The sequence below is a fragment of the Temnothorax curvispinosus genome, unplaced genomic scaffold (assembly GCF_003070985.1).
Source record: "Temnothorax curvispinosus isolate PA1 unplaced genomic scaffold, ASM307098v1 QBEX01006627.1, whole genome shotgun sequence".
Classification (NCBI taxonomy): Eukaryota; Metazoa; Arthropoda; class Insecta; order Hymenoptera; family Formicidae; genus Temnothorax; species Temnothorax curvispinosus.
The window spans coordinates 67,713-94,581 of NW_020216407.1; the positions used below are offsets into that span (position 1 = coordinate 67,713).

A 26,869-nucleotide genomic window follows, 5' to 3' on the forward strand; every position below is an offset into this window, starting at 1 on the left:
TGTGTGTGTGTGTGTGTGTGTGTGTGTGTGTGTGTGTGTGTGTGTGTACGTGCGTGCGTGCGTGCGTGCGTGCGTGCGTGCGTGGAGAAATATTTCAAAATTTACATATATAAAGAATTTAAAAAGAAAAGAAAAAAAAGAGCTTTTCTCAGCATTTCTGAAAAGTAAGCTTCAATTCGTATAAAAAATCTGAAAAATTTTCTAGAAAATTATAAACATGTATAGAAATTGTAAAAAATTATATGAAAAATTCGAAGTAGATTTTCGTCAAAGAAACAAATCCGTAACTCCTCACACGAGTATCTCGCGATTTCACCACGCACCTCACGTTTTTATCGATTAACTTGCATCTCTCGGACTTGATGAAATATGGAAGTACGTCCTTATAGCTCCAACCGGGATTTCCGAGCGCTTCCCAGCCGTCGTAATCGACCGGTGTGCCTCTTGAATAGATCATGAAGTTCATCACCGAGGTGCCACCGACCGCCCTACCGGTCACCAATTTGCAACGGCCGTCGACCATCGAGAGGCAGTACCCACCGCGACCGTGTGCGTCCTGCGGCCGCGGCTTGCCCTTGTACACGCGGGCGTAATCTGTGACGTGGAGGATCGGCGCCAAAAAAGGGATATCCGTGAAGAAGATCTCGTCCTTGCCCTGCTCGAGCAGCAGGACGTTCCAATCGGGATTCTCCGTCAGACGATTTGCGAGCACGGACCCTCCCGAGCCGGCGCCAATCACAAGAAAATCGAAAGATAAATAACGCCGCCCGGGCACCGCATCCTCGTCCCGCACCAAATTGTTCGGCGGTGGAAATCCCGCGAAGAAGTGGTGTACCGTTTCGAGAATGGCCGGCGGCAGGATCCCTGCACCGACGTGCCCCAGGAACAAGATCATCAGGCAGGACTTTAGCATCGTGGATCTTATCTTATCGCGCGAGAAATAAATCTTCTTTTTTCGGATATATATCACAGTGTCTAGTTCTCTCTAACACATTATTTGCATTCTATTAATTTCTTGCATAACGGCTTGCTAATTTTTGCTCTGTAGAAAGCTAGGACCTTGACATTAATTTGAGTCGAATCAAAATAAGCCTCATCTATGAAATGATTACATCAGTTCTTCTTCTGATCTTGATTTGACCTGAAAAAATTACCTCGATTATTACCTCGAGGTAATCTTTTAAGTAAATGCGTGATGACTTTTTCGATAATCACTTTCGGATCAATAGAATTTATCGTAATTTATTTTATCAACTTACTACAAGACACTACACACTTGATCGTCGCGATATGTAATGCGATCTTTCTAATTTCGTTGCATCGTAAGACTTTTTATTTTCACAGGTGTATAAGACAGTTTCGATATATGATAATTAGTTGCGATATCTATATGCAGCAAATTATTATCCTCAATCACAATTTACATCATATATCTTCGATCATAAATCTTTGTGATTAATTAACACACTAAACAGAAGTCAATTATTCGTGACGTCCTATATGGCACTTAATCGCATCTTGTTCTCCGTAATGCGACGTTAACAATCAACTGCGGTGTGTCTCTTAACGTTGCATCGGAAAAAGTCATAGATCTGCATAGCATCAGGGTCGTCTACGTCAGCATTCAAATAAGTCCTTTTTACGAATCTTACGGTCAGGGCAGCACGACGCGAGTCATACGAAATAAGGTTGCGAGAAACGAATGTTAATCAGCAGTTTTAAATCTTGACACAATATATGGTGCTCACGAACGATCGCGCATTTTCCTGCATTCCGAACTCCGCGTCTCGACATTTGAGAACATGCGACAGGTTCATAGTTCGGCCGCACCGAACTCTCATAACGGTTCGAAATCGATAATGCGACCGACTTATCGTCGGTCATTTAATTCAATTATGATTTCACTCTTACCGAGACGCAATCTCCGAAGGCTTTCGAGTAGTTGTAACGTGTTGGCAGAATTTTTTCCACGTGCGTGTTTTTCATAAGTTCCACGTACGTACACCCTGACAATGGCCGGTATTTACAGTCGGATCTTATATTTAAGACCGTCTTAAGTACAATCTTAAAATGTTATATAAACCAATCACAGAGCCGTGTATTAGCATATCTTAAGATATTAATTAAGACGATCTTGAAATAAGAATTAATGGATTATGTATATTGGCTAATAAGTATACTTTTTAAGTTTTTTTCATTATGCAAATCTCTGGTATATTTCTTATTACACTCACAATTACGCGATCGCATGTTCTTCTGATTTAACAAGTAAGAAATGTTTACGATACATGTGTAAACGTGGTTTCGCTTGGCGCAGTTTTTCCAAAAGCACGAATTAGCACTTTAATAGAAAATTATAATATTAACGGGTGATTGAAAGAATCGTGTTTATCCCGCGAAAGTCGTTTGAATACTGAAATCGAATTGAATCTTCGGCGGTCATCTGCATTAAAATTGGGTGAAAGAAAAAAAAATCCGCAAGGCCGACCACTTTTGACATTCTTGTAGAAACATCGTATGCCGCTGCAATTACGACGATGACCAAACTTCTTGCCAAAGAATTCTCGTTAACGTTTTTCCTTTGCGTTGCCAATCATTGTAATTTATAGAAACATGTATTTGCAATACTTATGATTGATGTAAAGTTTGAATGTTAAAACGTTAAAGCTAGTTACTTTGTAGTGTATCAATTAAAATATCAATAAAATTATTGATGAATTTTTTATACAATTGCAATTTATAACTTTGGGCATATTCATAGTTTTTATTCAAGTTTATATTATATTTTAAAAATTCTAATTTTATTTTACTTTTGCGTTTATTTCCGTTATTTTTTTAAATCTTGCGAATAAAATAAAAGTACTTTAATGCAAAAAAAGAAAGTGTCAAATAAATTTAAATTATAACAATGCTTATAGAATATGTAGAAAAGAAATTTATGAAATAAAAGAAATGTGTGTATAGAACATAAATTATGACACAATAACATTTCCAAGTTGAACTCCAATTTATATTCACGACAACTAATGCTTGAATCTCTTTATAGTGTTTAGATGGGAAAAAAAATTTCGATGGCGATTTAGGTGAATCATATATTGATCAAGGTGTGGCATCCGATTAAACGAGGCGAAAATACCGAAGGCGCACAATATAAAATCTTAAAGAAACCAGTCTCGTGTGACCCACATAAGCAATTACGAAATGTGCATGCTCCATCCATGAGGCATCTGTATTTGCACCTCAGCTGCGCGAAGAAGATAACAAAGTTACGCAACGCGTGTTCAGAGATTACGTTCAATACTCTATATGTAAATGTAACATTAAAACCAAAATGGAATTTCGGCAAGTTCAAGTTTTTCCGTGAATACGACTCTAGTTGCCACGAAGAAGAAGAAAGAAAAAAAAACACAAGATTAATTTTTGTAGAACATCAGCTCTCACACACATTAAATAATAATAATAATCTTTGACACTTTTGTAACTCTCGAATCTTTAAACTTAAATTTTTAGAAACTTTTTTAAAATTATAATTTTTGACATTTTTATTAACGATACTTCTTACTTGATTCCATTCTTCTTAATATATCGATTTTTGAGAATTTAAATTTTTGTCGGCAATTGATATCGATAATTACAATACAAAATGCTAATAAATTACACGTCAATTAATTACGGTAGGTAAAATATTGTATAAAAATATATCAAGATTGACTAAAAATTAATTGATATTTTGTAACTACTGGTATACCAATTACCTATAAAATTTTTTAATTATTACATTCGCGAAGTATAAAGTATTAAAAAATATATAATCAGTAAGTGATGACTAAAGTTTCAAGAATTAAATTTCAAAAATTTCAAGAATTACAATTGTAAGATTAAAATTTCGAAGAATAAAAGATGAAGTATTAGGAAGATATAATCAGTAGATAAAAGATGACTAATAAGAGAGAGCTATCTGAAATTTCAAGAATTGTAATTCCGAGAATTTCTAGAATTTTAAGTCTTCAAATTTCGAGTAGCAAAATTTTTAACTCTCAAAAATAGAGGAATTATCAGACAAGAATAAATCAGGTAAAAAGTGACACAAATGACAACTCGATCATCAGAGAACATTGCAAGCAGAAACTTTATTTATTGCAAATTTTTTTTCTATACTTATATCAACATATGATGAGTAACACTGTACCAACACAATATTTATAAACATATTTAGATGAAGGAACTAAACTAAATATTTAGATATATTATATTCGCATGTACATTATGTACATTAGTCTCGCGAATATAATATATCTAAATATTTAGTTTAGTTTCTTCGTCTAAATATGTTTATAAATATTTAGAAATATATAAATATAATGCATAAAACGTCAATGTACCAAACATGTCCAAATTGGCGTGTTTTTATCACGGTCGTGAATACAGGTCCGGAAACTCGTCCGTTTTTTTGGTGGTGGGGGTGACTCGCTTAATGACGATATTTTCATAGGTTTGCCATGTGACCGCGCGCGTCGCTGCGTTGCAAGGATTTTTTATCACGCATACGCGTTGTCCACTAATCCGTTTCACCGTAAAGGCTCCCGCACAATGAAAAATATAAGAAACAAGGAACAGATATTAGCGATTAAAAATAAGAAATCAGGAATAATATTAATTGCTAATATCTGTCCCTTGTTCCTTATATTTTTCATTGCGGAGGCCTTAACCAAAATACAATATTTTTATAATAAATGTAAGATAGAAAATATAGTATATGCTTAAAGCAGCGAGTTTTGTAAATAAGTTGGCTCAATCAACGTTTTAAATGTGGATAAAATAATAATAAAATTATAATTAATTTTTATTTACAAATTGGTAATTAGTAAACATAAATTTTTTATTATTAAAATAATTAATAGTTTGTTGAAATAAATTACTAGAAATTACTAGAAAATTAATAATTAGTGGAAAATAATTACTAATTTTCTCAATAATGAATTTAGTCTCAGGTAAATTAGTAATTATTAAAAAATTATTTAATTTAAAAATTATCTGGTGCAACATAAATAACTTAATTACTGAAAAATGAAAATTTTTTTGCCGATCCCTGGATATATTATTAAAGTTTCTTTTAATGTGACAGAATATTTTTTTTATAACTGAGCTTACCTCGGCTAGGACATTTGCTTGTACATCGCGCATTACGAAATTCCTTATTATGCATTTTTTATCAAAATGCTTTTCACATACAAATTAATTGGGTTTCAGGTCCTTTATGCCAGGGATTGCGGATATCCATTTTTTACGCAATTCGTCACGTTTTGGCACTTTAAAAACTGAACAATTTACTTTCAGACTTTTGCACCCAGTCTTGCAATTCGGCACGACACAATATTTCGTTAATTTCATTGTTGTTAATTTAATCACTTTCTAGGACTTCGTACGTTCGTTACATTCAATATGTCAATATGTAATATGTTATATATGACATATGTCATATGTCATATGTCACATGTTATATGTTATATGTCAATATATTCAATATGTATTTGCGTTATTTAAAAAATCTCTAACCTCCAGCGCTTCAGGTGGTGATAGTGTCAACTACATAAAATGACTTCACTAAGCGAGTCACCCCCCACTACTAGAGTTTCCGGACCTGTATTCACGACCGTGGTTTTTATATACTGAGCGATTTGTGATGTTTTGTATATTGTAAATAGTTTATTTAATTTCTTGACGCGCTACTTTTGTAGACGACGCGACGTTCAAATGTTCAATTCGAGAACATGAGATATCGACTCGCGAGAGTCGCGAGCATTGTCATCTCGAAATATCTCGAGCGAGATTGATATTCCGAGTTGGCAATGTTGGCACACACGGACAAGTGCAGACAAGTGTCAAATTGTGTGCCAAGTGCCAAATGCACATAAATTAAAGGAGGATGGACTTCGAGAGTCCTGACGTTGAGAAGGAATTTCCCGGATTGTACGCGTCCGAATCGGCGAGGAAAAGTAATGAGAGCGATTGTACGTAATGCTATCGTTACGTTATATTTGCGTTTCAAAACATGAGGAGATATCGCGTGTAGGTGCATGTGTGTGCGTGTGCGGGAAAGAGAGAGAGAGAGAGAGGTTATGTCATCTGTCAAAATCTAATCGCAGATGTTACATATTTACGCTTCTCGCTGTCATTTCACTGATAGAGATATTTATGATGATTTTTGTACTACAGTTAGTGACGAAGGCAGTCACGACAAGCATTCCAAGAAGGAGCTTCTCGGTGGAAAGCGTAAGGACAAAAAGGACAGGAAGGACAGGGGTTACGCGACCCTAGAGGGTGAGAGCTCGCCAGACGAAGATCAGGAGACAAAGTAATATTCCTGTTGAAACATATGCGATTTTCGTCTCTTTTACATGATATTATTTGACACCTCTCGAATAACATACAAGTGCTAATGTAACGCACGATTAACGGATCCTTTCGTCTGATATTTATCAGAGGCATACGAATGAGGCTGTGCTGTTAACTAATGCTCGATAATTAGAATTAATGTCCACCGTTCACCGTCATTCGTCCACCATTGTTCCATATTTCTCATTTGTACTGCATTAGCTTTTTCTTGCTAATAAAATATAAACTATATAAGAGTTTGATTTCTGATTTGTAAATGGAAAGCAGACTTGTTTCAAATATTTATGACTTGATACTGTTGTTTATACTAATTTTTATTTGCTCAGTAAACATTTACTTTATCATGAGAATCTTTATTATATATGTGCAAAGTAAGAATTAATTGATCGCAAATCGCTCTTAAGGTGATTTTTTCAATGTCTTATATGTGACTTATATAATACTGAGACTAACATGTCGATTATTATACAGAAGTCCTTCAAAATCAAAAAAGACCAAAGCCTTTAAATTCCCATCTAAAAAGGAGAAACGGGAGAAATCGAGGGAGAAGGAGGCGAAAGAAAAGGACGCTGAGAAGGAAAAGGACAAAAAGAAGAAAGAAAAGGATGAGAAGGATATAGATAAGGAAAAGCGGAAGGACAAGGATAAAGACAAAGCCAAGCAGAAATTAAAGGATCGGAAGAAAGGAAAGCATGAAGGATTGGATATTGGCGGTAAGATCGTAATTCGTACAAATACAATTAATACATCTTGACTTATTCAACACTTCTTGGATATGTACATATTCTATCCTTCAGAGGAACAACCGATTTTCGGTGTTAGTCTTCACCTGGCAGTCGAAAGAAGTTGTTGTCATGACGGAGTTAAATTACCCTTGGTAGTGCGAGATTGTATAGATTACGTGGAAGAGCATGGGATGAATGTAGAGGGCCTGTACAAAGTCCCCGGAGTGAAGTCAAAAATTCAGCACTTGAAAAAATTATACAATAATCGGGAGCCGGTGAATATATCCGAGTTCGAACCCACGGTAGCTACGAGCTTATTGATACTCTTTCTTAGGTTTGTATACCTGCGAATTCTATCCTCTTTCTCACCATGTGTTTTAAGATCAAACGAAAAAGTGCGCATTGTGGTGATGTAGAGAGCTGCCAGAATCCGTGTTGGAGAACAGCGAAACGATATCGCGCTTCGAGCAGGCCGCATCGACCAAGGACGTCGCGCAGCGCGAAGCTCAATTGGCCCAGTTGACGCAGCAGTTACCGGAATGCAACAGGATTCTTCTGGCATGGGTTACGTTACATTTGGACAATGTTACGGCGCGTGTACGTTCAAAATGTTACTAATTTGATACAAAAGTCAGATGAAGACCTTTAAAATACTTAGATCTTTTTAGAGATAGATCATAGATCTAGAGATAAAGATTTTTAAATCTAAATTTTGAATTCCTTTCTAATTTTATTAAAAATAAAAATTGATTGTAGAACGGCACCAATTTTTTACATTATTTGATACATTATTTTCTTAAAACAATTTTCCAATTAATATTCCAATTGATTTTCAATGAATTTTACCCTAGGAGAAAACAACAAAAATGAACGCACAAACGGTCTCGATGACGTTAAGCCCGGTTCTGCAAATGAGTCACAGATTGCTATTGGCCCTATTATTCCACTGCAAGGCTTTGTTCCCAAATATACAATTGACAAAATATGTGCCACCGTTATCATCCGGTAGTACCAATCTGCCAGATTCCGTGGAGGGTATAGCCGCGGAACTATCCAAGCAAGAATCGTTGCTTTCTCAAATTCACATGCAGATGAATGCCGGTTTTGTAACAAAATCTCGGGAGGAACAATTGTGGGAAGTACAACGAATGATAACGCAATTAAAGGTACAAAAATGTTTGGAAAATGTATATATAAAGAGCATTAACATAATAAATTACGTTTTACAGAGAAAATGTAAAACTGTTCAAAAACTGGAAGGTGCTACGCAAAAGAGTCTAGATGAAGAAATAAAGTTAACCGATAATATTCCCATAGAATCTGTCTCACAGAAGTCAAAGTCTGATGAAGATTCCGGGCAAATAATCCCTTGTGATGCTCAACCGTTAACCAATCCGACATTGATAAAAAAAGACAGCAAACTGTATAATGCAGAAGAGGCGAAAGAGAAATGTTCTTGCTCGACGGGTATCAACGCAAACGCTACGCAAAATGAACAAAGTGTAAATGCGCAAGAGAAAGACACGGTTGATTTCGCGGTTGAGATTGCAACGGTTACACCGCAAGAGCCTGAGAGTGTAACACCGAATGACAAAACAAACAGTACATAATAATTAATAGTATATTTCTAATATTTTCTCTAAATATATCGTATAATATATCGTTAATTTATATGTAGAGCCTGACGAGGAAGATGTCATAGATAAGTTGCGAGAGAGGCTGATCCACGAGGAACTGTTGAACATGCAAGCGTTACTGAAATCTCGCATCAATCAAGAGAGGAATGAGATCAGACGATTGATGGAAATGCTAATGGAGTGCAGCACGAAAGAAGAAAAGAAGAAACCTAAAGAGAGGACGCACTCTCCCAACGAAGCTGAAATGACGGCCATGATACAGCTAGTCAAAGAGAATCAATTACTCGAGGTACGTTCTTTCATGCCAGCTTTCTTTTTCTACTTCTGTACACTTATTTTTCTTTCGTTGCAGAAGAAGATGACGACGTTGATACGTAGTATTATCGAGGAGAAAGACGCTTGTGTGGAACTACGTGTACAACTGGCGGTGCATCAATTAATGGCCAAAACTTGACCACAAATCTCCTAGCGATCGCATCGGAATCACAATATCTCTACATTATAAAGATATGATCTGACATTACGTTTTTGCACATAATGACCATATATAGTTTATAACATGTTACAATTATCACATGTACCATTAACTCGTTCGATCCTTCCGTGAAATAATAAAATATACAAAATGCAACTAGAACTTTTATAATTTGCATTTTTATAATTCGAGTTCTTAATTGAATACCTAGCGTATACGTAAGGATGGAGGAAATAGCAGCATCTTTCAAATATTCAGACAAGGTAAACATAAGAAATTTTTTTCTTTATAATAAAAAAAGTAATATAATAAAATTCTATTTGTATATAATATTTCATATGTTAACACGTCAGCAAAATATTAACATATTATTATCATATATTAATTACGCTGATAACATTTTAGATTAGGTCAGTGAATTAAACATTAAACCGATACAGTCTAGAACGCACTTTATATATCTTGAATAGCAGCGTTACTGTCATTTGGCATAAAAGATGAGTCACACCGAAGAGAACAAAAAAAAGGAAACCAAAAAAAGCAAGCGTGTTAAGCAAGCAGGAACCAGTCAGAGTAAGTGGAAAGAGTATCGCTTGAGACTAAAACTGAAGAAAATATATAGAGATATTAGGTTGGGGAAAAAGTAATCCATTATTTTTTCGTTTATTTCAAGGCTTTATTTAACATAGTTAGGATTGTTCGATTTGGGTCAATATGCACCGTTTTGTTCTACAATTTGTTGCCATTTCAAAGGTAATTTCATGATGCCTCTCTCATAGAAGCCCTGGTCCCTACTTGTGCGAGGTGCATCTTTATTAACATCGAAATTACCGGAACGGAATCGACGAAACCAAAATTGCGCGCGATTGGCTGTGACAGTATCGAGACCACCATTCACAATTTCAGCCGCCTGGCTTGCATTTTCGCCTTTATCGAAGCAAAATTGTAAAATATACCGAATTTTCTCTTTGTTGGTGCTATTCCGAACGCAGCCTTAGTTAACTAAAATCTATAGTTTACGTCACGTACACTATAGCATTTTAGTTAACTAAAGGCTGCGTTCGGAATAGCACCGTTGACGTCCATCTTTTACGCGCTATAACTCACAACTGAATTGACCAATCACAAAACAGTTATAGAATAACCTATACGATTAATATATCACGTGATATATATCACTAGAACCATCTAGCGAAAAAATAAACGAAACATGATATCTATTGTATAGGGTGTCCCAAGTTTTTCCAGACAAATTTTAGTAGTAAGTTCTATGAGCAGAAATAAGAAAAAAATGTTATATAAACATAGGTCCTAGAATGCTTTATTAGAAAGTTATATCAAAAATATGAAATACATATGTAAGAAACAATTTAAGCCAATATAAGCTATACATCCATCTAACTGTATCCATATGTGTTGGCGAAATCCGCGAAATAGTAAAGGTACATCTTCGAGAGCAATCGCTAAATTGTTGCTGAGAAAGTTCACAAAAGAATGTGCACTTAAATGTTTTGGCAAGAAATGGAGGCCAATGAACATGTCGTACATGCCCATCCATACATTACAGTTGAATTGACGTTAAAAAGCTGTTTGATCATACGAACAGCGTATGGTTTTCGTATGATCATGTAGTTATTACGTATACGTATAACTATGTAGTTATTACGAAAATTGAAAACACCGCCTCTCGTAAATGTAGTCTCGTCAGTCTATATAGTATTCTCAATGGGAAAAGGTCATCTTCTTGTACTTATTGCACGTACTATTCAAAAAATTGTGTTCGCTTTTCGTGATTAGTTGGCAAAAATTCTTGTACTGGTGTGAAATGATACGGGTACCTGTTATCAGCTCGCAATGTTCTCTAAACAGTCTAAACCATATATCGGGATAGCTGTAGCTATGACGCTCGCGCATTAATAAATGATCCACTTGCGGTAGGATCATTATTAAGGCTCAGTCACAATGAGAGGAATAAGGAATACGATAAAGGAATTAGGAATAAGGCATATTGCATCTCACTTTAATGTATGTGTACTGAAGTGAGATGCGACATTCCCTTATTCCTTATTCCTTTATCTTATTCCTTATTCCTCTCATTGTGACTGAGCCCTTAAACATCATCTAATGGCGAATCACTTATGTACGATGTGTCACTTCTTCAACACAAAATTCTAACTTTTGCTATAACTATCTAATAAAGCATGTTTATATAAAATTTTTTTCCTTATTTCTGCTCATAGAACATTAATCTATTAAGGTTTGTCCGGAAAAATTTGGGACACCCTGTATACACTCTCTATCATACATATCTTCTGTGAATTATATTTTACTTATAAACTTGCATATCACACATTATGTATCAATATAGACTCTTATTAAGACTTAGTAAGCGCTGCAGATAGATCAATGAAAAAGAGGTAACTCAAGATTGAGGGAACAATTTATCGTGTTCAATGTATATTTACAATATTATCTGGTAAAGGTACAGCGCTGAATATCGACCCGTATAGGTTTGCGTAATCTTGGTAGAATGCTGCTTTGTGTATTTTATACGTAGGAAAAATTTGTACACCCGATATAGTTTTTCTCTTCGTCTTTTTCTATCATAGGTTCTTTTATATGCATCTGTATAAAAATCTAATGAACGTCCTCCGCGTATAATAGAAGGACGCACGCAGAAACTGAGATTGTGCTGAGGACGTTGATACAGATTCTCGCATTTATCAGTGGAAAAAGATCACGTATGGTAGCCTTGAAGAATATGAATAAGCTCTTGCAGGCTCTACAGTCACAACGTAACGCAACGCAACGCAACGCTGCTGGGTATTCTCTCCATATATCATATTGTATATTGTTATTTGACAATAAGTCATTGTAATTCAGAAAAGCGGCTTGAAACGTTTTATTGGGCATAGATTGAGACGATTATTACCAGCTCGAGATCTCATAATCCGATTATTGCAATGTGGAAAAAAACGTATTTTTACAGGTACATCTTATATTCAATGCGATACTTTTTCTTTCATTTTTCTTCTTTCATTCGCCGAGAACGAGATCGAGCGACAGATAATACAATAATGTACTCTTACGGCGTCACTATCACAGTGTAATACAACAACTCACTAAGAACAATAGCATACACGGTACCCGCGAGCAGTGAGGGTAGTTTCATTACCAGAATCATGAAACTGAAAGTATCAGTTTCGTCTAATAATCTGCAATTATAGAAAATATTATGTGTGTAACTTTATCTCACACAGTCATTACAAAGAGACAGCTGAATTGGATTTTGGCATTCTAATATAATTTGATTGTTTTTACTAATTGTAGAGCACCGAAAAAACTTTACATGAAATATCTCGGGGTTGCGGCATTTAAAAAGCTTCTACTGTACCTCTGTTCCAAAGAAGATTACCGTTAAAAAAGCACTGGTATAAATTATAACACGAGTACTGAATTCAAAAAGAATATTATTGCCTGTTTGCAGATGGACGTAGATTTTTACGAAGCCTATAAAGTAATTTACAAAATGTTATAAAAGATGGAATATATATATACATATATAAAAAAATAAAGGAATGTTTCCTCTCTTTTCTTCTCTTTCTCTCCTATGGCCAATAAATTTTGCAACGATATATTTACAACAAAAGAGAATGGTTAAAGATGTTTCGATACAAGATCGATATCTTATCCTGTTTATTTTGCAATTGTTTGATTTCTCAATCATCTTAGTTATTTATCTTGTTATAAAATATATCAAGTATTTGATTTTTATTTATATCCCTAGATGAGAATTCGAATATTTGATAGTTATAACTCAAGAAATATCAATTAATGTAGAAGTTTGTGATGTAGGATATTATAGAGACAATGCTGTTAGACAGACGATTGCTCAAAATGCGATAATTTGCTTTATATATAATCATTTTTAAAGTTATTATATTGTAAAATTAACGAATGTTACATAACGTCTCGTAATGTCTATTTCGTTTTTATCTATCTTCCTTCTCTGAAGTAATGTCGATAATAACGTAATATAATAATAACTATATATTCTTAAGTGAATCTTTGTATGATAAATTTAATGATCCTCATTTACATCATTCACATTATTCGTAACTCACTGGATAATATAGCTTCATAGCAGCTCTTTTATTCGAATAAATTTTAAGTAATGAGTGTATCGCGATTTTCGCCCTTGCTCTCGTTTCTCTCTCTCTCTCTCTTCTAAAATATAAGAATCTGTAACGTTGCAAATGGCTTTTTTTAAGCTGCATATTTGTGTGTACAACATTCTTAAAATGGAGGTTCGTGATTTGTTGTAAATAAGATCAAACAGAATGTGTCAGAAAATAGTAAATAGAAATAATGTTATTGGCTTCCTATTCTAAATGTATACATAGTGTCGAAATAGTTATTTGTGTAACAAGTGTCGTAAGATGAAAATTCCCGGGTGCGGAGTTTACGCAGTTTATGCGGAGTTTATGCGGTAACCGCACCCGGGAATTTTCATCTTTACACACGACTTACACTCCCTATTTTATGTTGCAAGTGCCTGGAAAGTGGTCTATCACGCACGCGTAGCGTGCGTAATGGGGCACTTTCCATGCACGTGTTGCATAAACTTCATTAACAAAATGATACATACAAAGACCTCGATATTTGTGAACACCGTTAGATTTTTTAAACACTATCTAATTTGTTAAAAAAACTATTAAAATATTTTAGATAAACTTCATGTAATTTTTCCCCCAAAATTATAAAAATTAAGAAAGGATTTTAAATTGAAATAAAACACTATGTCGTTTGTAAAAGATGCTAAAAGACTTACCTATTTATATGAGAAAAATCAACAATACTTGAGACAGTAATTTATGAGAAAAAATAACTCAGGAACATGTCTTTATGCTTGTCTATATTATTTTAGATACGAAAAGCAACGAAATTAACCATGATATAGAAGATATTACCTATCTTTATTAACCCTTCGTCATCCATGACTTTGTCCATGGATGACGGAAGGTTAAGATGACTTTTAGAAACAAATTATACGGCAAAAAAAATATATAAAATATATGTTAATATAAATCTAAAATAAAAAAAATTACTATTGGATTTTTAGCTATTTATAATTTCCATAAAAATCGTAAAAATAACGATATATTAAGTAAAAAATATGAGAATGGTTTGTTTCAAGAAATTCGAATAATATATTTGTTGTACGGTTATAAAATGTCATATAATAATTGTCAATTCTTGATATTGATATATGTGCATAAGATTGTTTAAATCTGATTGTTCGACGGGGCTAACAAAGTTCGAGTATAAAGGTAATAAAAAAAAGAAAAGAAAAAAATTTCGATCACGTGGGCGTGCGTGCGTGTGGTGTGCGCGCGCGCATGTGTTGGGGGGGAAAAGTATTAAAATTATTAATGCCTAAAAATCTCTCATAAGGACCATATAAAAAAAAAAAAAAAATAAAATACAAATTTTCTTTTCTTTTAATGTTATTGCGTTAAAATAAAAATTAATGTAACTAATTGAGTAGCTAAAAAGATAGAATAGGAAGCCAAGTTGTAATGTTGATGTAAAACGATAATATTTATTATCTTTATACTCATCTAAAGCCAAAAATTTAATTTCACCATTAATTTAGAGTTTCACTCGCACACACATTCAAGCATTTGGCAGGCAAGAACCTAGAAGAATCTAATTCAGAGAGAGCAGTATCACTACGAAGTCATCATATCATTGACTGAATTTGATATATTAGGTCCTTTTAGGGCGTCATTTATGTCTCTTCTAAACATTGATAAATTTTGTGTAAACCTGCAAAAAAAAAAAAAAAAACAAATACGTCATAATGTTTAAGAATGCTTAGAATATATAGTCAGATACACATATGTGACCTCTTCTTTCTTACCTATCTCTATTTTTTGTGAGTAAATTTCTTTCAATCCCGTTCATTAAATTTTCAAACCATTGGGCCATCGCTCCTTGCTTGTCAACTGGTTGACTTCTAATAATATTTTCCCTTAATTGATTAAAATACTGCAAAATAAATAGAACATGTAGTTTTATTTTCAAATAAATAAATAAATAAACACACAAACACGCACACACACACACACACACATATTAAGAAATAAGATATTATTTATAGGAATTACATTATAAAAAAAATAATCATTGTGAACTTACGTCTTCATTTAACAATATGAGACCTAACAAAGGGCGAGACATGCTCCATTGATTTCTACAATCTTCAAACATTATCACATTTAAAACAGTACTTAAAATTTGTTGAAGTATTTCAGGATGCTGTTTCAAAACTTGCAAAAATAATTCTCCTCCTCCAGGAACAACTGCATTTTTCCTTCCTGGATATCCTGAAAACATATATATAATATGATATATGTATATAATATCAGTAATAGTACATTGTGCACCACGAGGAGAAAGCAGTGTTCAGACGAGTGTGAAGTTTTCCGCCCCGAGCCGAAAAAAGCTTTTGACTCGAGGTGCACACGATATTTTTCACAATACCTTTACGGAAATGTTTGATTTTTGCCTGTAGAGTGTGTGCGTTTGGTGTTTCATTCGTGCAGTTTATACGCGCGTATCGTTAAACAGAAAAAAAATAGAATGATGCGAGGTCCAGGGGCGAAACCCCCCACATAACACAAAATTAAAATAATAAAATTTTAAAAAGAAATATAACTAATTTTAATTATTACACTAAATCTGATTGATTTGGAATTTTATTTAGGGATATTATGTAAATATCCCTCATTATTTAGCAATATTATTAAGAAAAAACAATTCCAAATCAGTAGTTTTAATACAAGTAATTTTTGAATTAGTAATTATTTTTTTATTTATTGAAATTAATATAATTTTTACAAAGAAAGTCTTATTAGTTAGTGAATTTAATATTTAAATTACAATTTTCAAATTGGGAGATCGGATTATTTCCTCGATTTTGTATTGCCCGTTAGTTTACTTTCTGCCCGCTATACGGGGCAAAAAGTAACAACTTTCCCCCCTAGGGCGGAAAGTAAAGTAGCAGGCAAATACACTAACTCTGTTTACGCGCACGCCAGGAGTCGACAAGCAATCGTATCTACAATCCGACTGTATCACGACCAAAAATAATTCTAAATCAACATTTAAATTCGAGGAAATAATTCAATCTTGCAATTTAAAAATTGTCATGTAAATATTAAATTCACTAACTAAAAACATGGTTTTCGATTATAATAAGGCTTTTTCATTGTGTGAAAATTATATACTTTCAATAAATAAAAAAAAATGATTACTATTTCAAAAATTACTTTTATTAAAACTATCGATTTGGAATTATATTTTTCTTAACAATATCACTGAATAATAAGATAATTAATTACATCTATTTACATAATATCCCTAAATAAAATCCCTAATTGTCAATCAGATTTAGTGCAATAATTAAAATTATTTATATATATATATATTTTTTAATTTAATTGTTATTTTAATTTTGTGTTATGTGGGGGGCTTCGCCCCTGGACCCCGCATTACTCTATTTTTCTTTCTATTTAACGATACGTGCGTATCAACACTTTACAGGCATTCAAAAGTCGAACATTTCCGTAAAGATGTGAAAAATATCGTGTACACATCGGGTCGAAAGCTTTTTCCCTTTGGTGCACAATATACTATTACTATAATTTCTTGTACTAGTACAATTTCGTTGAAGACACGCTATATTTTATTAACAATTATTATTAAACATACCTTTTTGATAAAGTTGTTTAAACAAATATGTAACAATGTGATCGAGAGTTGCACAGCAACCAGTACAGACCATAGTATCTGAAATCAGAAAGTTGTATTTTTACTTCCAGCTTTTATCACGCTGGAAAAGTGAACATACATACATATACTTAAATTCATAGCACAGTGAAAAATACATGCAACCAAAATGGTAGCATTTTTATTGCAAGCTTATTAGGACCTACCTGCTTTTCTGTATAACGTAATGTCATAATATTTTGTAAATTTATAATTTTTAATAAGGATAAATAGTATTAATAAAACATTGTTACATAAATTTAAATGCAGAATGCAAAATTTTTTAAATTATTATTTTATATTATAGAATTACAATTATTTGCATCAATTTCTAAAAATGTGACTAACTGCAATTGTACAGAATTTCAATAACTTAATTTCTATTATTTTATCCATTTACAAATAATATACAAAATAATCTTAATATATTATACAAATGTATTGAGGTCGTTCATATTGTGTACAACTATTGAAAAATTGAAGCATATAATAATAATACATGCAACTGCAATTAGTACATTAGTCATTATAAAACATACATAATCTTTAAGTTAATGTTAATATATTTAGTAATATGTCAGCTGTGCGGCTGATTATCTGTCAGACCCGTTATTTGATTCCGTTTCAATGGAAACAGAAAATTGCATAACACTCATAGAGCACATTGTAAAGAAGCTATGTGATTCTTGCATATTGGACTTTATTATGTTTAGGGTCAGGCTCCACGCACTCCAATCCTCTTATAGCCAATGTTATTTGTAAAGTGTTCAGTGATTTCTTCATTATGCATAATAACGTACTCGAAATATACGTCTGATCCTCGCATTTCGAACTGTCGCGCATTTCGAACTGACTAATATCTATAGACACAGATTTACATTCCAAGCAATAATGCAAAAAGCAGAAATCTTAAAACCAATGTAGAATTGTAAAGTATGTATAAAAAAATAAGTACCTATTACAATCTTAAGTAGTTACGTTCGCAATAGTAACACAAATTTTTACATAATTTAGAAAAAATATATACAAAGGATAATTTTAAATGCAGAAGACTGTTATAAAAATGTATAACTTTTCCTGCATGTACCTATATGTAACATATTCTATTGAGTCAATTACTCTTTTCGAATATAATTTTACAAATAAATTAACATACGCATAATTTTGCTCGATTACAATATATGTTAAATATTTATAATCATCTTTTTTTTTTCTTTGTGATATATGTGGAAAAATTTTTTCTAAAAACATTAATTTACCGAGAAAAATAAAAGATTTTTTTTCAACTCGTAGATCATCTAAGTGTTAAAATAATTTCAAGATATGGCATTGAGGATATAGAGAGTAGTAGTAGCAAGATAGAATCAGCCGCACAGACCTGTATAGAAGTCTTTTTGCGCACCTAGTGCTGTAAGGCCTTCGCTGATACTGGAAAGGATGTAGAGAAAAACCCTAGGTTCCAAAGTGGATAAAAAGACCATGTGATCTTGCGCCAGACATTCGAGTAACAAATAATATGTTGCCGACAGTTTCGGATAATGCTATCAATAACAGTATATAAAATAAGGTAAATATTTTTATTATTATACATATTAATTTATCAAAACTACTGATATAATTTGATTATCAAGAAGTGAATTACCTAGATAATAAACAAAATGTTAGTATTATGACTAATATGTATACTTACCAAAAGATCACTTTGTGGAATACTAAGAAGCAATTTGACAAATGTATTAAGAGCATTGTCCAACGCCTCGTCACCGTACAGCCTAAACACTCCAAAATTTACATAACTTCCACATAAGGCTGCCTTTAACATACTGAAGCATATACTTATTCCTTTGAGTTTTAAGGGATAAATCTGATCCTTGGGTACTTCAACGTTCAATATGTGATTGCCGTAGCTACATATTATTTTGCTGGCCTCACGAAACAACAGGATCCCGTTTGGAGACGACGCGTCGAATTGTAATCGTTGACTCCTATTTTGTACTAACTCAGCAAATAACTTCAGGACGGGCGTTGTCACCTGCGGTTCGTGATGCCACAACTCCACAGCGTGTAATAAAATCGGCGTATAATTAGGATATCTAAGTTCAAAGAAAACATAGTAAAGTAATGATTGTTTTTTGATGTTACAAATCACTAGTTGTGAATCTATTTGTACACGTCTTATGTATGCGTATATATGTATATACGTACATCCAATCAAAAAGCATCATATAGGATGTTTTGGTGTTGAATGCATAAGCTAAGCCTCTAAGGTCTCGCGCCAAACCAATCAGCGCTTTCTTTGCTTCCTCTGCTGCAAAGAGAGGTGTATCTGCAGCACCCATTAATTGACCAAGGCTCTCCAATGCACCTAAAAAAAATTATATATAAGAAAAACGTATTTACTACATAATATTTCCAAAAAAGAATTGGTTAAATGTTGATAAATTTTCTTACCTGTAAGAGGTAACATAAAGGTGTGAAATCTTTCCTCGTCCTCACCTAAATCTACCATCAATAATCTACCAAGAGATGTGTAAAACATTGATCTACAGCGCATTTCTGTCACAGCTACATTGTTTCCCAAAAATGGAAAATGTTCTCGCTGTCAATACGAAAGATTTAAGTTATTATATGCAAAAGATTACTAGTTAATGTTGTAACTCACTATTTATGTAAAATGTTAAGCAGTAGTAGAGCTCAATATATACCGTATGATTGTTGAGCATAAATTGTACTTCTTCTAATTTGACGAGTTTACGAACACAACTATAACCCACTGATAAATCATTTAGAAGTTGTAGCGTCTTGGAAATAATTTGTTCGCTCCTGCCCCAGTACTTCAAATTCGTTATTCTGTAAATTACCGGCATTAATCCCGACTGCGGCAAATCGCAGGAGTGTTACTTACATTTTTCGTATACGTTACTCACATCTTTCGAATAAAAATGCTGAGTACCATCGCCTCGTCGTTAAGACCCAACACATCAGACAATCTCCTGTACACTTTAGAATTCTTTTGAACTTGATCGCCGACGTAGATCTTTCGAAATTGCTCGAAAAAACTCAACATCGCTAATTCCAGTTTCTCACAGCCACCTTGCGCGAGTCTCGAATCGGTCAGGTTCATCAATTGAAGCACTCTGCAAACCAATTCTCCGTCCATAGCGTCAAACTCCTCATTGCTATTAAATGCAACCCTCCCGCCTATAACACCACCTAAGAAAGATGAGAAAAGGATTATATAAATATTGTTATGGAAAACTTATGAAAAACAACAATGCATTAATATATTTCATTTACCTATGATATACACAAGCCATGTGAGTTGTCCCTCCTGGATCGCAATGTCGATTTGTTGCGTCGGTGACACCGTTTGCGTCATTAGCTCCTGATACGTTCTTGCAGCTTGATCAAACAGTTGGACTAGCAGGGTGCACGTTTTTTGATATTCGCATCTACCAATGACCGATATTTGTTCTAATTGATGATGAACCACTCCTAGATCATCCAACGGATCCTCTAGGCGTTCTCTGACCACTACTGCTACCGACTCGAGTCTTGATGTGATGTATGCGTTTGTAACTTCCGGGGTGTACGTATTCAATAAGTGTGGATCACCCGCTTTTACATATGGCATTGAAGATACCATCCTCTGCCACAGGGTCAAAAGATAGTGCAAACTGTTTGGCGCAAATTGCCACATCTGTAAGCTCTGCACTGTAAACTTGGCGATCAGTTGTATTGCTTCGGGATAATCCTCCACCAAGACCAACTCGCCAAGTTGGAAATTGCTCTTCAGTCGAGATAATAATCTACAAAACTCGTGATAGTTTCCTGGATCACTAAGCCCTTGAGGATTCTGTAGTATATGCTTAATACCATTGACTAAGTGCGTCAGAAATTTTGCCCTTTCAGTATTAGAGAATAAACTCCGTCTGACAGACGCTATTTGAACCAGACATGAAAGTGCCAAACACGATAACGTATTAGGTAGACTGTGATATAAATCAAAAAATAGTTTCAACGAAGTAAAATCCAGAAACGCAGGTCTCCAGCTCGTCGGAATTTGTACTGTGTTAAGATCATCCGAACTCTCATCGGTCGATGTGCCAATAAAGTCAAATGTCAAACAGTTTTGTGCAAGCTTTAACAGTTGTCTTATCAAACCGTGCTGTAAAAAACAAACATACAAACGACGGCATTAATGTAGAGTACAAAAAGTTGTCACCAATCATCATGCTAATTGCTCGCTATACCTGCGCTTCATCGTTGAAATTTAAACTTTTACAATTTTCACGAGCTGTACTCAGTAAGGTACACGATAACCTAAATATTTCAAATAGTTGGGTATCTCTAAAGCTACTTGCTATTCTTCTATGCTTTGTCAGAGATCTGTTCGCATCAGCTTCCGATATTTGATTCATTTCACACGTCAATTGAGAGAGCAACTGTACTCCTATCATACAATGCTCCACCGACCCCTTTGATTATTACAATAAAACATTATTAATCATAAAACAACGTACGTGCATAGAAAATACAGTGCTTAACATCGATAAAGTATGCCAAACCTGAAGAAACTTGGCTACGTCGCTGACTACATTTCTGAAGATAAATTCCTCTTTATCGGAATCGAACCACCCAAGCTTTGATATCCTAGCGAATAGCGTAACCAAAGCCTGTATCACAAAATTCGGTAACTTTGGTTGCGTTGCTAAGTAGTTGAGTACGTAATTTCCTGTAAAGATATTTATATATAAGAAAGTGAGACATCTGATCCCTCCTTCAAGTTTCAAGAGATACGACTCTTGTCTCGCGTAGCAAAACTGAAGGGAACGAAACGGATCGTCACTTACGTATATCGAGCCTCTGTTGTAAGCTGAGTGTAGTCGTGAGTTGTCCCTGCGCCGAACGTGACACTAGCTTCGTCAAGGTGGTAGCGGCCAGTAATTGAGCATACGCGGAGTCCCCGCGGTCCAGAAGAAGCTGGCACTTTGTAAGCGTATCCGGGGCATTTTGAAAAGCGACCAAAGCCTTTTCCGCCTCTGCGCGATGCGCCGAATCTTGCGACTCGTACAATTGCTTGCATAGCAACTCCAGCTGCCGTACTTCCTGCATGTGATCCATTCTTAGTCACACTGTTTAAAGCCGTTTCTTAAGACTTCCATTTAGGTAGGAGTCTAAAAGTTTTGCAACGGTATATCCACTTTTATGATGCCTCGCAAATCTTTATTAGCGACTTGCCGTTACTGTCCGAGACATTTACAATTTTACAATACAGTTGCATTATGCCGACTGAATCACAGTTTGAAGCATTGAGCTTATTTAGATGGATTAGTTAAAAGAAAAACATGACGACAGTTTCATTTTTTCTTATACAGGGTGGCGCGCCCGAAATATCGTATCATAAAAGTATCTCTCTGAGAAAGGATGTATCTCTAAAGTCTAAATTCTAAAAGATGGTGAGATCGAAGGTTATATCGATGTTGATGACACTTGTACGAGCTGCATTCTACATATTCCGCATTACGTTGGTGATAAATGTAAAAGACTTTCAATTATGTACATATTCTGTTGTGTCAATAATATTACAAAATTTCCAATTAAATAAAAGGAAACAAAAGTTATGATATCTCGTATGTGTTTATCACCACCCTGTGATAAATAATAAATTCTGCCCAACTGGGATTTCATTGCAATTGGCATAAAGTTGTTGTTTTATTAGACGCAATTTTACAAACGTTTTCGAGTTACATAAAATAAACGAGGAACATTTTGTGCAATTGAGTAATTATTCCGACCGTGTGAAAGATTGAAAGAAATATACCGAACGACGTAAAAGAACAGTAAAATAAACGGTTTAAAGTGTGTCACGCGGATCCAAGTGACGTAATTTATAAATTATACGATATTTACACTACTGTGCTTCATACGCATAGGTGTGTGTACACAAGCGCGCGCGTGCACAGTTGCGATTTGCGATAACGAAGCCGAGAAAATTAGAGATCTCGATCTCCATTTTGCGACGAACGCTCATCGCGTCTATTTCGCTGATAAATTGCGCACAAGGTTCTGCCAAGTGCCATCGGATGAAAGATCTCAGAGACGTGCCAGGTGACGCGCCGGACTCTACGCGGGATCTCGCGAGCCATGGACAGGTTATATGCGAGCGACAGGTTGTAAATAAACAGCCGCGCGTTATCGTGGAAATTGGTTCGGGGGGGGCCGAGCGCGGGGATCGAGCGCTCTCTCGCTTTCGCTCCGCGGGTGTAACCCTTGTGGTGACTGTGACGGTGGTGATGGTGGTGGTGGTGGTGGTGGTGATGGTGGTGGCGGTGGCGGTGGTGGCGGCGGCGGCGGCGGCCGCGGCGTACATACAACAACGTATATACATACGCGAGGATAAACAACGACAAACGTCGGCCGGAGTTCCCGCACTTTTTCATTTACATCGCGGTACGCCGACTTTCATGTGACGCTCGTCACGGGGAAATCGCGACATTCGCGACTGAAACGCGCCACACTTGGCGATCGTGCTCCAGAACTCCACTCCGCACTGTGCAGTACCGTGGATCAGGTGATTTCTGGCGTAGGCCATTAATTGTCCCTTGGATCAATCAGAATCCGCCAGGATCACCAAGAGAAACCCTCTCAGTTTGATAAGCGCGATGGGAACAGGCGAAGACCAGCGTGAAAGAGACGGAGAGAAAGGCGATCGGCAGCGATTGAAATGGCACGATTGGATCGGGCCGCGTCGCCCCGGTCCGGTCCTCCTATTGCACCCGCGTCACCATTTCCCGCTTTGTCAGCACGATGGAAAACGGCGCTTCTCGCGCGACAAAGTTCTCACGGCGCGGCGGCCTTCCCGCGAGAGATTCGGCGAATGCGCGCGGACGCGCCGCACACACGAACAAATTCACGCACGCACGCACGAGTGTAGGTTTGAGGACACGCGCGGAAATCCGGCGCGGATTCCGCCGGCGGATCGTGACCGCTCGCGCGGCACCGCTTCGCTCCGCGTCGCGATTAATAGCGTGGCGTCGCGCGCGGGTCCCGCGTGTTCCTCTTGTCGGCGACTCACCTGTTCGTCCGCCATTTTTCGCCAGCCTCGTATTATCTACAGTGAAGCTAGGATCACATGCCAGCCTCCGTCTACGGCCGCTGCCGGCGCATGTTTACACCAACGATCTACGTTGCATTGCACGCGTCCCCGTCGCCCCATCCTGTGTGAGACGCGCGAACGGGCGTCATCTTCCTTTCGCCGACCGCACTACTCGCGCTTATAAGAACGCACTCTGCGATCGGACAAGTTGAGGGGGTGACCTATGGATCTTGAAATGAGAAACTACAAAAGTGAGGAAATAATTCACTAAAGTACCTACGATTTCATTGGTCGAGATCTAGTAAATCTATTCATTTTTGGGTAAAGTTGCAGAAGTACTGCCTCACCTTAAAATCGAATGAAAAAATACGTTTTCGACGTATTTTTGGCTGCTGATTACGAATATCATAATATAAAGCTATATCCACACAAACTTGCATAGGTGCATAACCATATGCATAAAGAAACGGATTGGTCTATTTCCTTATGCACATGCATATGCACCAATCAATTCTCTTATGCTTATGTTTATGCGCTATGCAAGTTTGTCTGGATTGACCTTAAAGGTGGAAGCACATAAAATTGCAGGAGCCATGAGCAGAATGCAGAAGCCATATGCGCATGCGCTGTGGTATCTGTAGAGCTCTACAGATACCACCTTAATTTGGCGGTCGGGCATATTGGAGCCGCCATTTTGAAAAAAACTTCGAAAAATGCGACTTTTTTTATATTTTTGCTTCTATAGTCAAAAATATGCATCGGATAAAAAAATGTTTCTAATAAAAAAGATAGAGTATTAAATTCCCTATAAAAAAGTTGTATAAAATTTTTTCCTAATCTTAAAAGGAAGCTCATAAATGAGCGATGAATGTAACCATAATGCGTTTACGTTCGCATACAAAGTACGTATGCTTATGAGATTCGCTGTACTTTCCACACACGAAATGCTTGTTAATAGTTCATACGTGCGTGTGTTTACCGAGTCCAAACCCTTTCTGGAATGTGTGTGTCCTGCTCTCGGCATCACCCAGGATCAACGACGTGGACGTTAGCAGGATACTGATCCCTTCGGGGTGTTGGTTTAATGGTTACTGACGCGCGCTTTAAAAGTATTCAAGTATTTAAAGCGCGTCAACTAACCTATGTAGTCGGTTCTTATTTCAAGACCGTCTTGACTACGGATTGGGATTGAGATTGGATTGAAATTTAATCAATCAGAATAGAGAAACTGATCTCAAATTTAGTGAACTTTGCTTTGATTGGTCAAACTTCAATCCAATCTCAATCCCAATCCGTAGTCCGATACGGGCTTTTACCCCGGTTCTATACATTGGTCGTATCGTAGCATAAATCAAAAGGTGTTCATTGCATTTCGAGTTGAATGATATAAGAGAGATCCGTGACGTTTTTTTGTACTTTGTTTTATATTCTCTTTTTTTTAATTATTATTATTTTTATTTTGTACTTACTAGCCGATGAAGTACTTACATACCAGAGATACCTCCGACCCCTCTCATGTGAAATAAAAAAAATTTTTTTTGTTAAACTGGATGAAGAAAACTAGTGCTTGTCAAAACTGATTTTGAAAATATTGATTTTTTGAAAAATGGCAGCGATTCGTAGCAAAAAATGGGATTTTTTACTTCGAAAAAATCGGACTTCTTCTATTTATTAAAAAAGCCATAGATCGAAAAAAATCCTATAACAAGTACTAGATTATTATATTAAAAATAGCTGTAAAAAATGTCATTCAAATCGGTTCACTATAGTTTGAGATATTTCTGGTACCGATTTTTAAAACACTGTTTCGGGAAAATAGCTGCCAGGATCTCAATTTTTGATATTTTTGCATTAAAATTTTCGGGAGATATTCTCAAAAAACTATAATATACTCTACAAGACATATGTATCTTTATTTTTTAATAAAACATAATTTTACTTACAATAAAAATTCATTAATTTTGACCTAGTTTTAAGGAGGGAATCTACTTTAGCCGGGTGAAAAATGATGATTTTTTGGGAATTTTTTTCAAGGAAACTAAGTGATATTGGATTAATTTTTTTTGTAATATGGAAAGGCATTCTTAAAGAAAAAAAAAATTTTTTTTTTCAGTTACGTTAATTTTTATTATATTGACGGACAATTTTGTAGCGCAATGTTGGTAGCGCAACGGTTAGCTGCGTACAGTGTAGCAACGAGCTGAGTAATCTGAAAGCAAAAAATCAAAATTTTCTTTAAAGCTTAATCAATTACGCAGAGATTGAACCTATTTGCAAATAAAAATATGAAAAATTGAAGAAGTTACAGCAATCGTAAGAAAAGTGACATTTTTTTTAATCAAAAAAATCGATCTTTTGTTGTTGATAAAAATGTTATAAATAAATAATAAAATGTAAACGTAGATTCAATCCCTGGAGAAAATTGTAAGGAATCGAATCATGCTTGGCGAAAGTTATTTGAGTGATTACTTTTTGAGTTATCTTGTACGCAAAGTTGGAAAAAGTGGTTTTGAGAAAAACGCGTTTAAAGTTTATTTTTTTGCTCTCAGCCAAAAAAGCACTAAAAATGCATGCAAATTTTATAAAGGTTTTTGAGGTCGTTAAATCCGAATCTGATATCAGATTTTTAAAATTCAAAATGGCGGATTTAATATGGCGGATTAAAAGAGTCTCAGAATAAAGAAATGAAGTTTTGAATGTTTTC

The 26,869-nt window shown here is 35.3% G+C and overlaps 3 protein-coding genes across 7 annotated transcripts in view; 1 reads left to right on the top strand and 2 right to left on the bottom strand.

Moving 5' to 3' along the window:
• LOC112456052 (L-sorbose 1-dehydrogenase-like) overlaps window positions 1–2,085 on the bottom strand; it is a 7,830-nt gene extending 5,745 nt beyond the window's left edge. Inside the window, exons 1-2 of one of the 3 annotated variants that reach the window (XM_025018332.1) lie at window positions 1,912–2,085; window positions 324–1,141 (exon numbers count right to left, since the gene is read on the bottom strand). In XM_025018332.1, the coding sequence (XP_024874100.1) occupies window positions 324–913 (590 nt within the window). In that variant the 5' untranslated portion in view covers window positions 914–1,141; window positions 1,912–2,085. Of the gene's footprint in view, window positions 1–323 lie in introns of all 3 variants that reach the window. The other 2 variants (XM_025018333.1, XM_025018331.1) reach the window with 2 other exon arrangements.
• Window positions 2,086–5,712: 3,627 nt separating this feature from the next.
• Window positions 5,713–9,401, top strand: LOC112456044 (ralA-binding protein 1). Its single transcript, XM_025018323.1, has 9 exons — window positions 5,713–6,011; window positions 6,217–6,355; window positions 6,868–7,109; window positions 7,194–7,455; window positions 7,538–7,718; window positions 7,973–8,287; window positions 8,351–8,723; window positions 8,800–9,047; window positions 9,111–9,401. Exons 1-9 carry the CDS (start codon window positions 5,927–5,929, stop codon window positions 9,210–9,212), a joined length of 1,947 nt encoding a protein of 648 aa, XP_024874091.1. The 5' UTR covers window positions 5,713–5,926; the 3' UTR covers window positions 9,213–9,401.
• Window positions 9,402–14,419: 5,018 nt separating this feature from the next.
• Window positions 14,420–24,570, bottom strand: LOC112456043 (exportin-7). Of its 3 annotated transcripts, none has more exons than XM_025018320.1 (15): window positions 22,980–23,383; window positions 21,920–22,175; window positions 21,635–21,801; window positions 21,320–21,544; window positions 20,364–21,234; window positions 19,994–20,279; window positions 19,772–19,916; window positions 19,518–19,665; window positions 19,272–19,431; window positions 18,757–19,159; window positions 18,469–18,607; window positions 17,010–17,087; window positions 15,435–15,622; window positions 15,157–15,284; window positions 14,420–15,062 (listed from the first exon to the last, which is right to left on the bottom strand). In XM_025018320.1, the coding sequence occupies exons 1-15, from the start codon at window positions 22,998–23,000 to the stop codon at window positions 14,966–14,968; spliced, it is 3,312 nt and encodes a 1,103-aa protein (XP_024874088.1). In that variant the 5' UTR covers window positions 23,001–23,383; the 3' UTR covers window positions 14,420–14,965. The 3 variants fall into 3 exon arrangements, with proteins under 3 accessions (XP_024874088.1, XP_024874089.1, XP_024874090.1); XM_025018321.1 differs by lacking the exon at window positions 22,980–23,383 and adding an exon at window positions 24,145–24,570 and having other exon boundaries at window positions 14,966–15,062; XM_025018322.1 differs by lacking the exon at window positions 22,980–23,383 and adding an exon at window positions 24,145–24,570 and having other exon boundaries at window positions 14,966–15,062; window positions 21,920–22,243.
• Between the last annotated feature and the right edge of the window lie 2,299 nt (window positions 24,571–26,869).

What these genes read in the sequence shown, in the direction of transcription:
- LOC112456044 (XM_025018323.1), top strand. Translation starts at nt 5,927, where the DNA reads ATGGACTTCGAGAGTCCTGACGTTGAGAAGGAATTTCCCGGATTGTAC. An exon ending in GAAAAGTAATGAGAGCGATT is followed by an intron (nt 6,012 to 6,216) that starts GTACGTAATGCT and finishes TTTGTACTACAG; the next exon opens with TTAGTGACGAAGGCAGTCAC. An exon ending in ACCGAATGACAAAACAAACA is followed by an intron (nt 8,724 to 8,799) that starts GTACATAATAAT and finishes ATTTATATGTAG; the next exon opens with AGCCTGACGAGGAAGATGTC.
- LOC112456043 (XM_025018320.1), bottom strand. Translation starts at nt 23,000, where the DNA reads ATGCGTATGAAGCACAGTAGT. An exon ending in TGCGTATGAAGCACAGTAGT is followed by an intron (nt 22,176 to 22,979) that starts GTAAATATCGTA and finishes GATCACATGCAG; the next exon opens with GAAGTACGGCAGCTGGAGTT. An exon ending in ACAACAGAGGCTCGATATAC is followed by an intron (nt 21,802 to 21,919) that starts GTAAGTGACGAT and finishes ATATCTTTACAG; the next exon opens with GAAATTACGTACTCAACTAC.